The sequence below is a fragment of the Pyrus communis genome, chromosome 7 (genome assembly GCF_041283825.1).
Source record: "Pyrus communis isolate YQ-2024b chromosome 7, ASM4128382v1, whole genome shotgun sequence".
NCBI classification, from domain to species: Eukaryota; Viridiplantae; Streptophyta; class Magnoliopsida; order Rosales; family Rosaceae; genus Pyrus; species Pyrus communis.
In genome coordinates, this window is record NC_142571.1 from 20,309,210 (window position 1) to 20,323,709 (window position 14,500).

The 14,500-nt window shown below is 38.7% G+C and overlaps 2 protein-coding genes across 6 annotated transcripts; both read right to left on the bottom strand.

Moving 5' to 3' along the window:
- Nucleotides 1-573: 573 nt before the first annotated feature.
- CNX3 (cofactor of nitrate reductase and xanthine dehydrogenase 3) lies at nt 574-2,418 on the bottom strand. 5 transcript variants are annotated; one of them, XM_088696478.1, is made up of 4 exons: nt 2,308-2,391; nt 2,006-2,047; nt 1,787-1,920; nt 574-1,478 (listed from the first exon to the last, which is right to left on the bottom strand). In XM_088696478.1, exons 3-4 carry the CDS (start codon nt 1,889-1,891, stop codon nt 888-890), a joined length of 696 nt encoding a protein of 231 aa, XP_088552604.1. In that variant the 5' UTR covers nt 1,892-1,920; nt 2,006-2,047; nt 2,308-2,391; the 3' UTR covers nt 574-887. The 5 variants fall into 5 exon arrangements, with proteins under 5 accessions (XP_088552604.1, XP_088552603.1, XP_068331131.2 ...); XM_088696477.1 differs by having other exon boundaries at nt 1,992-2,047; nt 2,308-2,385; XM_068475030.2 differs by lacking the exon at nt 2,006-2,047 and having other exon boundaries at nt 2,308-2,418.
- A 6,592-nt stretch (nt 2,419-9,010) lies between these two features.
- On the bottom strand, nt 9,011-12,684 carry LOC137735120 (protein DEFECTIVE IN MERISTEM SILENCING 3). Its single transcript, XM_068474497.2, has 7 exons — nt 12,164-12,684; nt 11,246-11,336; nt 10,746-10,989; nt 10,159-10,350; nt 9,765-10,085; nt 9,477-9,678; nt 9,011-9,323 (listed from the first exon to the last, which is right to left on the bottom strand). The coding sequence occupies exons 1-6, from the start codon at nt 12,182-12,184 to the stop codon at nt 9,501-9,503; spliced, it is 1,047 nt and encodes a 348-aa protein (XP_068330598.2). The 5' UTR covers nt 12,185-12,684; the 3' UTR covers nt 9,011-9,323; nt 9,477-9,500.
- Between the last annotated feature and the right edge of the window lie 1,816 nt (nt 12,685-14,500).

Consider the following 14,500-nt stretch of genomic DNA (forward strand, 5'->3'; position numbering starts at 1 on the left):
GAGCTCATACCAACCTCAAATTCTAGAAGTTGTTTGACTGAAGTGAATTTTTATGTTTTTTTTTTCCATATGAAAACAATGTAACTACTGAGGTGTTCCATCTGTTCTCTTGATTCCGGACAAAAAGGCCTGGATAAAAGAAACACACTCTGAAAAAGAAGAAATAAGGCTTATCAGATTGGACAAAATTTGCTTGAGATGTCAACTTCTTTTCAGATGAAGCCTGCTTACATAAAACCGTGTGGGGGCAAAGCAGGCACTAAAGAGTGTCAGTTCTTGTAATTTACTCGAATTTTCACTTTCGTCTCTGTAGTTTTTGTTGCTGATCATTTTCGTGGCTTTGCAGTTTCGTTTTGTTTTCACTTTAGTTCAATCCGTCGATTAGGTTGATTCTTCCATTCAATTTGATACAAATCTTCTCTTTTGAAAGACCCAGTTGGGAGGAACTTTGGCTCGTTTCACGGATTGGACTTACATGTTAACTGAACGAAACTACAAGGACTAAAGTGCACCAGAAAAACCTAAAAGAATGAAAGTGTAAATCCGATTAAACTAGAAGGATTATTAATGCAATTCAGCCAAATGAAAATACCTCATTAAAACCACCATTCAAAAAACTTATGCACATACATCAAACTCTGATTCGTGAATGACTCCTTACAATAATGAGCCAAAAGCATTGCAGCTAGCCATTTATTTTTTCCATTTTGTTTGGTCACAACTCACAACTAGCTTTCTCTTGAGAAAGGAAAGATACCCAATTCATACTCCACGTTAACCAAAACTGGAGTGCTTTCATTACAATGTGGCATCTTGCGCAAAAGCATTAAGTTGCAGACAGTGACATCCTGCACTATAATCTTCTGCACACACACATCACTGCAGCATTACTCCTCCCTGGACCAGTCCCCACTCTTCCCACCAGTTTTACTCTCGAGTCGAATATCCGTGATCTGTACAGATTTCGAAGCAGCCTTGCACATATCATACACTGTTAGCCCAGCAACACTCACTGCTGTCATTGCTTCCATTTCAACCCCTGTTTTCCCTGTTGAACTGGCTTCCGCTTCAATGTCCACGCTGAAATCCTGCGGATTTAGCGACAGATTAACGCTAACATGGGTCAGTGGTATGTTGTGGCATAGTGGGATGAGATTACTTGTGTGCTTTGCTCCACTTATTCCAGCAATTTTTGCCACGCTAAGGACGTCACCCTTGGCCATCTGGTTAGCTACAACCAAATCAAACACCTGCTTTCCAAGAATTACCTTGCCGCTAGAAATGGCAGTTCTCTTACTGCTTTGTTTGGGAGAAACATCCACCATTTGCGCTTCCCCTGTACTGCCAATGTGAGTTAGGACAAGTTCGTTTTCGCCCTCTTCTTGAGGTGCTAATTGGGGTTCTTGAGCCATAGAATCGTTATTTGGAAAACTTGGGGGTCCACTTGCTGGATGTTCACCAAATACCGATTCCATTTCCTGAAACCAGGATATTGTTAATACATGGAGTTATGTTGCAAGTTGCCTTATTGAAGTTCTTCAAAAGAGAGTTTTCGACATAAGGTATCGAGTAGAACAACTACGAAATACTTCTCGAGATCAATAAGAAAGCTCAAATTGAAGTTCTGCATATAAGATAAATTTTATGGCAGTGGATTCTATTTTCCAATCCCCATTGTCTGCCACCGTGGGCGTAATTGGTTGAATCTAATAGCAAAGCGAAAAAGGAAGGCAGTTCATTTTCGTAACTCAGCATTCGTAAATAAGAAGCATACACAATACATTACCTTATTAAGCTCAGCAATAGTTCTTGCAAGATCATTGTTACCACTGTTACTCCTAAAAAACCTTCTCGAGCGGAAAGATGATACCGCGAGCCTCTGAAGAAACATATCCGGTACAACTCGACTTCAAATTTCAGCTGCAAGTACCGGAACAATATCAAACTCTATTTGGCCTTTCAACAATGTAGAAAGACAAAAACATACTCACATTAGTTGCCTAACGTTTTGGAAGACATTAAACTTCATTTGAATGCAACATTTTTGCTACAAATATGAATGATTGAGTGAGAGAGATGCATAAATTATAAAACCCAGTTCTCGGTCAGGCAATTCATCAAACACGTTATGGTCATCAGGTTAAAAACCAGGGAAATCGGGAATTCACACGGAAAAAACAACTTAAGATCTGTGTTCATTGGAAGTGAAAAGAAAGTGCGAGGAAATTATATTTAGCCACGCTTAACGCGTCGTGTCTACAGCTCTGCGCATTAACATGGAGCCATGTAGTAAAAGCACGCACGTACCTGAGAGGAAGAGAAAGCAGCGATTGGCCAAGAACACGGTCTTTGCTGGGTTTGCTGCGCATTTTTCTTGAGGGCTTTGCCAAATGGATCACGAAAAGGCCCAAGAGAAGCCAATTATTAATCCTTTCAGGCCCAAATTTTTTTTCCTTTCTTTTTTTAATGTTATTGGCACTCCAAAATGTTTTTTTTTTTTTTTTTTAAATATCGAAAGTTTGGAGTGATAATAATAATAATCTTTTTATATTAGCATCAAACAAAATATTGAATACACCCCACATTAAAATTTAATATTAAATAACTTATTTACCCTACTATGCAATGACAAATTTGACCTTATTAGGTTTAAAAATATATATATATATATATATGTATATATCTATCTATATACACCCCAAATCACTTTTAACATATTATTTATTTTCTTCAACTATCAAAACTCTTCCGACCCTCCATTGTTGAACAAAATCCTAATCAATGAAACGACAAATATGTTGATTGAAAAAAATTATTTTTGACGAATGAAACACAAAATCGATATTTCGGAAGCTTCACATGAGATAAGACTTCATATTTTTTTATTGTTTTAGTGATTTTGACGACATCGATAATTATTTAATCTTGTTTTTGATGTGTTATTCTAGCTTCTATGTTTGTATTCATCTTTTAGGGATCACAGAGATTGCATGAAAAATTAGCACCAAATATTAAAAACATACGACATGGTGTCACATCCTAGTCCAACCATAGCAAGATATTGTCCGGTTTGGGCCACGCCTTCACGGTTTTGTTCTTGGGCTTCCACCCAAAACGCGTCATGCTAGGAAGAGATAGGCATGTACATATAAGGCCAGAGACCAACCCTCATCCCACTGATGTGGGATCTTACAATCCACCCCTTTTAGGGACCTGACGCCCTCATCGGCATACTCCAATGAACGGTGAGTCTGGCTCTGATACCAAATTGTCACATCCCAGTCCCGCCGTAGCAAGATATTGTCCACTTTGGGCCACGTCCTCACGGTTTTGTTCTTGGGCTTCCACCCAAAATGAGTCATGCTAGGAAGAGATGAGCATGTACATATAAGGCCAGAGACCAACCCTCACTCAACCGATGTGGGATCTTACACATGGATTTTAATGGTGGAATTAAAAACAACCCACATATGCTTTAAATCTCAAGCAGCATCTTTTGTCAAAATTCCAATTGGCATTTTTTGTCCAAATTAAAAGCTTTATAAGATTTGAGAAATGTGGGGTGTATAGAAAATATGGGGTGCATGCAGAAAATGTAAGGTGCATATAAAGAGTGTGGGGTGTGAGAGTATTATGGAGAAGTATGTGAGGTGTATTAAGATAATTTTTAATTGAAAAAGCAAATGTAGGGTGTATTAAGTATGTAAGGTTTATTCAACAATTTGTGAGGCTTTAATATAATAAGCCTAATAATACTCTTTTTTTTTTTTTTTTTACAATAATAAAATATTTACAAATATACTTTTACAATAAAATGTTCATCCACTCACAACAAACCATAATACCCACAATTTCGTGTGAAGACCACTAAAAATACATGTTTTTTCCTATGTGAAACTTGAACCACTAAAAATAGAGTAGTGCTATCTACCCAACTCTTATCACCTTTCATATATATATTAATTAATTTAGGTATTTTGATTATTTTCAAATTTTTTTATTCCACAATCGAAAATTGAGAGTATGTAAAAGATAAAAAGAAGCGTATGGATAGAACCACCCACGGATGAACGCGGAATGAGAGTAGGCTGAGTGTTGTGTTATTCCAAAACAAATTCTTACAATTGTGAGAAAACTTTAATTCAACGAAGAATTAAGAATTCTAATCAATTGTTGAAAAATAGAGGAGGCCTGTATGGGAATTTTTTTAAACTACATTACTTAGGCATAAAAAATCAACTACTTCATGGATTGTAGGAAAAAAAAACAATTTTGAGAGATAATTTCCAAGAAATCTGGCATACGTGACGCTTTTTTTCTTTTATCATGAAGTTTTGTCTCACGTAATTTTATTTGAAAATGTTTTTTTTTATCGAGGCCCACCCCACGTCATTGGTATCAAATGCCTACCTTGCATGCTCTTTTTGGCTGATGTTGCATATAGTTAGGATTGTTGATGTTTTTGCATCTTTATTGTAATTTATGCTCCGTGAGAGTAATCAGATATTGTGTGTTTCTTAAATATACAGCAAAAGTTGTTGATATTCATGTTTGGGTACGGATAGTATGCGGCTATTATTTGTACTATCTTTTGCTGACTAATAAAGCAGTCTATTAAATACTGTATGAATATTTCAAATGCAGTTATTTGTAATAATAATAAAAAAATTCTCCAATACAACCAAAATTTTCTTAAAAAAATTGATTTATTGGCACCTCACATATTGTTGAATGCTCCTCACGTAAAAATTCAATGCTAATGACTTGCATGCTCGGATATGAAATGAACACGCCCCAACTCAGATATCCAAATGACACCTGGATGACACGTGCTGGTCGACATCCAAGGGTGACGAAAGCCATGAGTGTGAATCAATGAAGATATGAAGGAACAAGCAATTCAAAAACCAAGCAAGAAACAACATTCACAACGAATACGCAACATTAAGAAGTAATAAAAACAATACATTCAATTTAAACATGAACGAAACAAGGTATTTGACAATCATGAATATGTCCAGAGCATACTACTAAACGAATGTGCCAGAGCAAAGTAAAACAACAAGTAACAAGGATCGTAAAAGGGGTCCATACTCAAGTGGAGAGACGCAAGGTCACTGATAGGGAAATGCCTTGAAGCTCGGGTCGTACTCTTTGTCGCTACGTCCTGAGGGAGTGCAAAACAGAAAAGGTGAGTGGACCATAATTTATAATAATACTAATAATACGAAAAAACGATATTTTTCTGAACATACTAATCCTTTGTTTTAAAAATATATATAGTTGTTGACCCTAAAAATTACAAAGCCTATGTGGCGCGCAGGCCGAGTAACTAATGAGCTAACTACGTCCTTTGGTTGATGCGGGGCGTGCCAACTCGTCGACCGAACCTGGCCGAGGAATACAATTTGTTGATGTTGCGTTGAGCGCGTTGCTAACTTCTTAATCTTGTGATTGCGGCCCAGGGAGGAACAAGTCTCGGCCTTTGGATTCTCGAGCCTAAAGACAAGGCTGCTAATTCTGCAAAATTCACGAATTGTCGGCACCGGATTCGGTTACAGTGATTATATTCGTGAGAGTATAAGCACGTCAAATCGACACCAGACTATATGGGAACAAGTACTCAAAGGTGATGTATATCTTGATGGTAAATGTGGTTCGGCCATCGGAATGCCGAACTCTGAAACTCACTTGCAAGTATCCAATCATAAAATCACTCGGCGTTCAATGTGCCGAATGTCGTAACTCGTAACACCTTACTTCGCTGAGAAGGCTAATAAGATGACCTCTGCCAATAAGGATTCAGAAACCCTTCTCGACCGAGACTTGGATAGGTAACCAGTCGACCTCGACGCAGTGCTATTTATCTAAATTAAAGGTGCTCCTTGGTCGATTGATTATACGGCGACAATGCTGTTTATCCAAACTGAAGATGTTCACCGGTTGCCTCTACAGTGTTGTTTGTCCAAACTGAAGGTGTGTTGGCGGAAAAAGAAAATGAAAAATCTCAAGTTGTTTAAGAGGTTTGCGTAGGGCAATTGTGTATTAAATTGGAAGTCCTTCATTGTTGCATAATGCTATGTATTTATAGCAACAAATCCTTCTTGAGATCGAGTCAAAACCATACCTGGATTAGGACTTCTTGTTCTGTTCCAACTCTACTTCGACCAATCCTACTCCTATTAGGACTTTGAACTTACCCCTTTTTTAGGCCATATTCATTGCTGGTCGAGAATCCAAATTGCATTAGGACCTCTTGTTGTATCAGGACTTCTTTGGCCCCCCTGCTCATCCGAAGTATTCCTTCTTGCGATAGGACCCGACCACCCTTGCTGAACGGCGCGGGACCACCAGGCAGCCCATAGTATATTTGGAAAAGCTTGAGGCCAAACATAAACCCACACTCAGCCCAATAATACTATTTTGGGCCCAAACAATAGTACTACATATAGTAAGTTTTTTGAAAATTCTAACATGCCATGAAATCATTCGTAAAACATGTATGAGTAAACAATGCTCGGAGATGTAGTAAAACCGCCCAAAGGAAAATCCGTAAATCTCATCCATGTTGTACTCTCTAGGGGGTATCATAGTCGCCCGAAGGCAGTACCTGTCCATCACCTGAAGGTGAAGCTGAATAACCTATCCATCACCCAAAGGTGAAGCTGAATAAAATAACATACATACACACCGACACTAGCTGTGGCTGGTGAAGCTGTCTAAAACTACTTTCTCACTACTCCTCCACTATGTCCTATGGCCATAGACGTCATACCTGTGGTGTGTGTATGTGCTATATGATAACCCACTAGATAAACACCAAAAACATTTCTCAAAATCTCATATCAAATATGGAGCTCAAATTCTCAAAACCTCATTTCATAAATCACAATAATGCATATTCATAAAACCCAAGTATTTGATATACGAAAATCCCATATTTGGTAACCTTTAGAAAAACGTAAATTTGATAATTCATAGATAATGCATAACGTGTAAAATCATGAAATCATGCTTTTCATGAATGCAATCCTAACATTATATAAAAACATGCAAGTTTAGAAGGGTTCCACTCACAAGTATTCCACTACCGGAGAGCTGCTCGAATTAGGGAGGACTGGATCACTTCTAACCGATGCAACTAAACACAATTAGAGGTCATTTAATAAAACTCTATTGAAACGTCAAAATTTGAGAAAACAAACAACGGATTTGGAATCAGAACGTCCAAATTAACCTTGGAAGGGTCCCAGCCGAAACCTCAAAAAATCAACCCAAAAGTCAACGTTGGTCAGTCAATGGTCAACATTGATCGACAGTTAATGGGTCGGGTCAATGGTCAACGGGTCGTAGTCAATGGTCGGATCTGGGTCTGGGCTTGGGTTAATGGGTTAATGAATTTGGGTTTGGTTATTGGGCCGGGCCTGAGTTACATGGCCCAAGGGATTGGGCCGGGTTTGGGTTATACTTGGTTAGGGCAAATGGGTTGTTGGATTGGGGCCAACAACTGTTTAGGCTAGTTTAGATCGCGGGTCGGGTTTAACCCGGTTAGATTCGTGGGTCGTCGGACCTAACAAAGAAGAAAGCCGCAACTTCCCAAGCTCCAATCATCCTTGAAACTCAACCAAACCTAGTCAATTCCATATATCAAATTGAAGCCCGGGAGACAAGGAATCGAACTATACCTTTGGTTTCAACGACCGTGGCTGGAGTTGGACGAAAAATGGCCTGGAAGGCACGGGTTTGCCTAAAAATTGGGGAAATCTCCACGAGCTGGTTTTGTGATATTTTGACGTCCCAAAACACACCAACACGATCAAAAATGAACCATGAGAATCAAAGGAGAAAGTTTAGAATGTTTTCAAAGCTTACCTAAGTCAACATCGGCGAGAGATCGTCGAAGATGATGAACAGTGACCACCGTGCAGAAAGGAGGAGGAAGAAGGAGTCTTAGCCGGTCTGGGGTTATGATGGGGTAGTCCAGGTGGTGGTGGGGTCATCGGAGTGTGAACCATTGTGGTGGTGAAGTTTGTGTCGTCGTTCTTGCTTGTCTGTGTGTGTTCGAAGAAAGAGAGTGACAGAGAAAGGTGAGAGAAATAGAGCTCAATAGGAGAGAGAGCTGGGGAAGGAGGGTGTTTCCCGAGGAAAGACAAGGAGGAAGAGGGAATTAGGAAAGAGGAAAAATTCTAGAGAGAGAGAGAGAGAGACCACAAGCAAAGGAACACCCCAAAACATGGGGAGAAATCTGCCACGTGTCGCCATCCTAATGGTCCATGATGGAGAAATATCTCCAATTGTAAAATTACCAAAATACCCTTATTGTTCATAATCCTGTAAAATCTTCGTTTTAGCTCCAAATTCACTTGCGCTTGCGCCCCCGCATTCATAACGACGAGTACTATGAGGCTATGCCAAGGAAACGAATCTTACGTGACACGACAAGACGGTCAACAAAAGTCAATGCTTTTGCCTCGAAAGGCATTTTCATAAATTCACACTTTAAAATTATAAAAACCATAATAATTGGAGACGGGTCGTTATAATTTGGTCTCCATAAGGTTTTGAAAACCAATTTTTCCTTTTTTCTAAGTACACCCCAAAGTTACACCTTAGTACTACGGTCTAGTGGTGTTCTTTTTCACATTTAAGTGAGAGGTCTTAGGTTTAATTCTAGCTAAAGTCAAATTTGAACCACATTATTGCTAGCCCATTGTGAGGCTAAGCTCACCCCCTCTCCCATAGTGTTAATAATAATAATTAAAAATAAATAAATAAAAAAAAATTACACCCCAAAGTTAGATAACCTATATCTTTTTTTTTTTTTTTTGGACAAAGATAATCCATATCCTAATATTCTTTTTCTTCAAGCTCTCAAATCCATTCACACCTTCCATTGTAGTACAAAACGCTAATCGCTAAAACCAAAAAACAATGTGTTAAGATATTTTTAACTGAAAAGTAAGCATGGGGTATTTTCACTGAAAAAGTAAACGTGGGGTGTATTAAAAAGTTTGAGGCGAAAAATACCGATCCTAGTGTATGTTTTTATTCTTCATGGTAATGGAAAAAGAATCCAGAATTTCTAAGGTTACAATACGATTACAAACCAAACATGATTTGAGGATGAACACAGTACAGGTTCAAGCCAACCGATAAGCGACGGACGGAGAAAATCCACACTATGCTGCTTTTCCAATTTGGTACAAAGAAGGCACAAGAGGCGGCAATTGAAAACAAAACAGTCCAACCGATCTGCTGATGCCTCCGTCGTGGCCTAAAAACCGACCAATTTGCCGATGCCTGCCATCTTGGCCTGCATGCATCTGTTATAACCCATACAAGAAAAAGTTAACGAGTAACCTCCAGTCTATAATGGCAAGTTGACACCAATCACAGTGGTACACATGAATAAATTTGCAATGATAAAAGCCCATGAATTATATGTTACAGTTTTCAAGAGATCCTTGGGGCAGTACCTGCGGAAAGGAAAATTCTCGGAATCACACTTGTGCCAAGTTTGCCTTAGCGAAGTCCAACAATTCTTGTTCTCTTTGCATATCCTCAGCAACATGCGTTCGCTTTAATTTCAGCTTCTTGATCATATCCTCAGTTTCTTCATACTTCGCAGTCATACTAGATTCTCCAGATTTTGCAAGAAATTTGATCTCTGTATCTTTGCTGAGAGTAGATAACAATTTTATAAGAAAAATCAGTATTACCGTTAGGCAAAAGTTTTGTGAGTTTTATTTTAATTCCAAACTAACCTGCTTCCCAGGATGAACACACCACTCTTTTTAATAATCCCGCCATCTAAAGACAGTGCTCCATGATTTATGCATGGGAGAGCGAGAAGCATCTCTGCTCTGGTTCTGTATATTTGGAGGCGAGAAAAGAGACTATAGAATAGTGTCTCTCTGAGACCATGCCCACTGCTGGTGACATTAACTAAGTTATTGCCATCCAAATTGATCGTGTTCACTGCATAATCAAGAAAGCCGCACGGACACTCCCCATTTGGTAGCTGTGGTTTGGGAAGAGCAAGCTTCCTTTGTGGATCATCAGCTACAAATCCCCCAACATATGGACTAAAAACAAACAACGGTTAAGAATGTGATAAGTAATAGCAACTTGAAAGAAAACATTGAACGGGTTTCTTGCCTCAAATCATCTAGACATATGACCAGAAACCGTCCTTTTATGCTCTTCCCAATAGAAGCTCCTAGACCATGTATGCCAGCGCTGGTGAGTACTGTCCCATCCCCATCATACTTCTCTAGAACCATAACAGCTTCACTTGTCCTGCATACAATTGCTAGCATAGTTTCCAGTCCCAAGTACTCCGAGAGAAGCCTAGTTCAAAGTTACAGGGAAGCACGTCAGACAAGGTTGTAGATAGTGGCCTTCATGGGTCAAAGGTTAAATCATAAAAGCAGGCCATTAGTTTTCTAAAGGCCCCCATATGCACCTGACGTACTAGTTTGGCCTATTATTTGTCTGGTTAAACAAGACCAATGATGTTTCTTTTTTAAATCAGAAATTATATCAGTTACAGTAAGTTTGAGCAGTAGCAGAACCTAAAGCAGGAATGAACTCAACAATGCAACCTACTAATCCGTTATCATGAATCCTTTAATTTGGACGATCAATAAAGCCAGTCAAGAAATATAATGTGAAGAAATTTTGACTTCATCCAGCGAAATCTGTTTTATACCAGGAGAAAGAAATGGATAATAAGAAAATCTGACCTGCTAAGGTTGTCATCCTCGACTCTGCCAAGTGTGGCAACAATGCCAACAATACCCAGCACATCCTTTGTCAGAGCCAAATTCAAAGCCTGACTCGCATGCTGTGATTTTAACAGTTTCAGCCTGCACAATAAGCCAGCCGCGGATTTTTCATGCCGCAATATTTGGTCTTCCTCCTCAGCAGTAGGACCATTTTCATTTGTTGTTACAGTACCATTGGCTGACTGATGCTTTGCAAGACTCACTGGAAAGACAGTCGAGGTTTGGTAGTGTCATATCTAGAACATACTAGACAGAAAAGAATAGATGAATTTTGTAGAACACGGTTCTGTCCTGCTAATTTAATACTAGGCAGAGCTGGAACTTACTCAATGTGACAGAACTTTCTTTTCGACAAAATCAAAATGAATAACCCTAGTTTATTACAGAAAGTACCTGAAAGCATCATACTTCAAACTGCGATTTGGATGGATAATTAGAAGGGGAGGGAGGGGGTTTACCTTGCAATTCCAGTAAAGATTCACCTAAGCGGTTTATCTCATTCTGAAGGAACTTAATATTATCCTCGTGCCGCTTGATTTCTAGATTATTCTGAAGAATTTGTTAAAATAAACTAATGAGAAATTGGTTGTTATCTATTCAGCATATGGCAGAAGTGTGCAGAAATCATTTGTGCATATCCAACAACGACTCAAACCCGAGTATCAGTAACACACACACACACATATATATAAATATATAAAAGTACAAAACTTTACATATCACAATTCACATTGCATTGCCACATTCTCACACCATGCTACCTCACGGACATGGCTACGGTACATGCATATATGCAACCAAAATAAAGAATTATCATATCTGACCATTATATGATGAATGTATAGATTCACCTTCCATTTACTTACCGATATTCCACTTTTTTTTTTAAATTTAAACCAAAACCCATATGATCAAGCATATCTATCTGCTATTACTTTCCAAATTTTATCATATCTGACCGTTAGATGGTGAATATATAGATTCACCTTCCATTGCTCACCCATATTCCATTTTTTTTAAATTTAAACCAAAACCCATATGATCAAGCATATATTTCTGCTATTACATTCCAAATTTAATCTAGGTTTTACACTCCAAGTAAATAAATCACCTTAAAATTGTCCAAAAAATACCAATTTGAAACTCTAAGCACTTTTATGTTTCCAACTTGCAAATACCCAGAAAATTTTTTATACCACGAGACTAAATTACAGCAAAAAATTACACTGAAACATTCTGGGTACTTGATAATCCAAAAAGAAGAGCTTTTACTTCAGTTCATGGTAAAAATTGAGAACTCTGCAGCAAGAAAGATTCAAGAGCGAAAGCAGTGGAGAAATAGGAAATAAGAGAAACAAAATAGGCAGATATATAACCTGGTGGTTCGGTTTTGACATGCCGAAGGCGAAGAAATTGACTCTCAGCGGCTCTCTGATTTTTGCTCTGTTGAGGTTTCGGGCAGTTCAGAGCGGAATGGCAGTTTTGTGGGTTTTCTGGAACTTGCTTGGCATTTTTCTTAGAGCAAGTTCACCGGTTTTAGGGGTAAGGCAAGGCCAAGGACAAGTAATGAAATTGTCCTCTAAAAATAATTATTTTGTGCAAGTTCACATTTTTGGAAAAATGAAGGGTAAAGACAACGATGATTACTATTTACAAATATATATTTTTTATTTTATGTTTTTTGGGTTTTTTCTACATGTCATTATCACTTAAGATTTTTAACCACTTTCGATGTTCCATGTGTCATTATCCATTGATAACATTTGCTAAGATTTTGTTAAGATTCTCGAACATTTATGTAGTGTTACATGTCCTTATTCAATCTACTGATTCCTCATATTTCTACATAAAAGCCCTTTAAACCACCACAGAAAGTCCACTTGGACCCTGAATCGAGCTGTGCTGGCCGACACCTGGAAGGTGACGAAGCCATAAAATGTGATAGTGTATAAAAAGTGAATAAATTTGAATCTAAAAGTGTCTAAGTACCAGAGTGCGCTACGAGTGGGAGCGAACCCATCTCACACGCGATGTCAGAGCATAAGTAAGGTACAGTAGTATGGGTAAGAATCATACCCTCAAAAATATCCATCAATACTAAGATTCGCCACAGATTCTTGTCGATACAAACTCAGTAGCTAAAACCTGGAAGGCACCAAACAGAAGGTGTGAGTAAGCAATAAAACCAAGCTTCCCAAAGTTATTACCTCTCTAAAAGTAATGCCCCTAAATGTAAAACCCGTATCGTTTTCCATAAGACAGTACAACATATATACATATATCCAAACCATACTCAGAAATGACCAAAACCACGGTTTGCCATCAACTCCACCATACATTAATAAGTAGGCCAAATGAACTAAATCAATACAAAGTGATATATCAGTCAGAGTCATCTAAAATGACATGTACAACTTATCCATATCTCATCAATCATGGCTAGCATATAAGTCGGAGTCACCTATAGTGACCTGTACGACTTATCCATATCTTATCAATCATAGCTAGCATATAAGTCGGAGTCACCTATAATGACCTGTACGACTTATCCATACCTCATCAATCCTGGCTAGCCAATAGCTCAATAAGTATACCTGCACACGAGTCGGAACCACCTAAAGTGGTATGTACGACAGGACTGGGTGTAAATAAATACGCTCAAGTGCTACGATCACGTGAAGACTGGGCGAATAATCGCGGGTCACCTACGAGTCGGAACCACCTAAAATGGTCTGTACGACAGGACTGTGCACCTACCTTGAATCCAAGGTGAGCGTAAGGTGCGACAGGTGAATATCACGTGAAGGACTGTGCCTTGGCCACGGGCGGGAGCACTAACACCGGGGTGCAGGTTTATGAGCTCTCAATGCATCTCAATGCATCTCAATATAACATATGGAACTCATGGCAACCAGTACGACAGTAACGAAGTTGCCTAACTCATAATTGTAGTCATGCTATAACTCAATCGATTCAACTAATACCATAAACTTACCTGAACTTACCTGGGTGTCCTGAGTTCACCTTTGCACTTGAAAGCATTCCCAATAATTATATGCAAGTAATATACATATGGATATACCATGATGCAATCTAATACTCAACCATGTCGTAGCATTTTCAATTATAAACAATAAAGTGAGAAGTGTACACTCAATAACGCCCTACACCCAAACTACTTATTTTCAGGGATAATTATCCATGACAACCCAATTAACACTAATTTAACAAACTAATTCATAAAACTAAAACTTGCATTTACCAATTTCCTTCGCATTACTCAATTTCTCAAGCAAGGCTTTTGTCTCAAATATTTTATGGCTGCATCTAACGTCTCGTTAGACTGCCTACGTACCCTAGATAGGGATCAAGTCATTCGTAGTTCATATAGGTACTTCAAGCATTCACAATAATTATACGAAGGTAATATACCTAATCAATTTAAAAGTGTCGATAGAACTCTCAAGAATATGTACGATAAAAAGGAAAATATCCACTCACCTGAAGTCCACGCTATGATTCTCTAGCGCACACATCGAGGCGTCCTGAATGATTGGTCCCTGCCACGAAGTCCAAAAGTGGACGGAAGATGGTCAATTTTGCCCACAAAGCCGACGGGTGCCTAAAACTTCCCGACATCAATTCGTCGTCTACGGTGGTCCAATGGGGTCAAGGTTGGTTGGGTTTTGCTCCTGGGATGATGGGCTACAAAG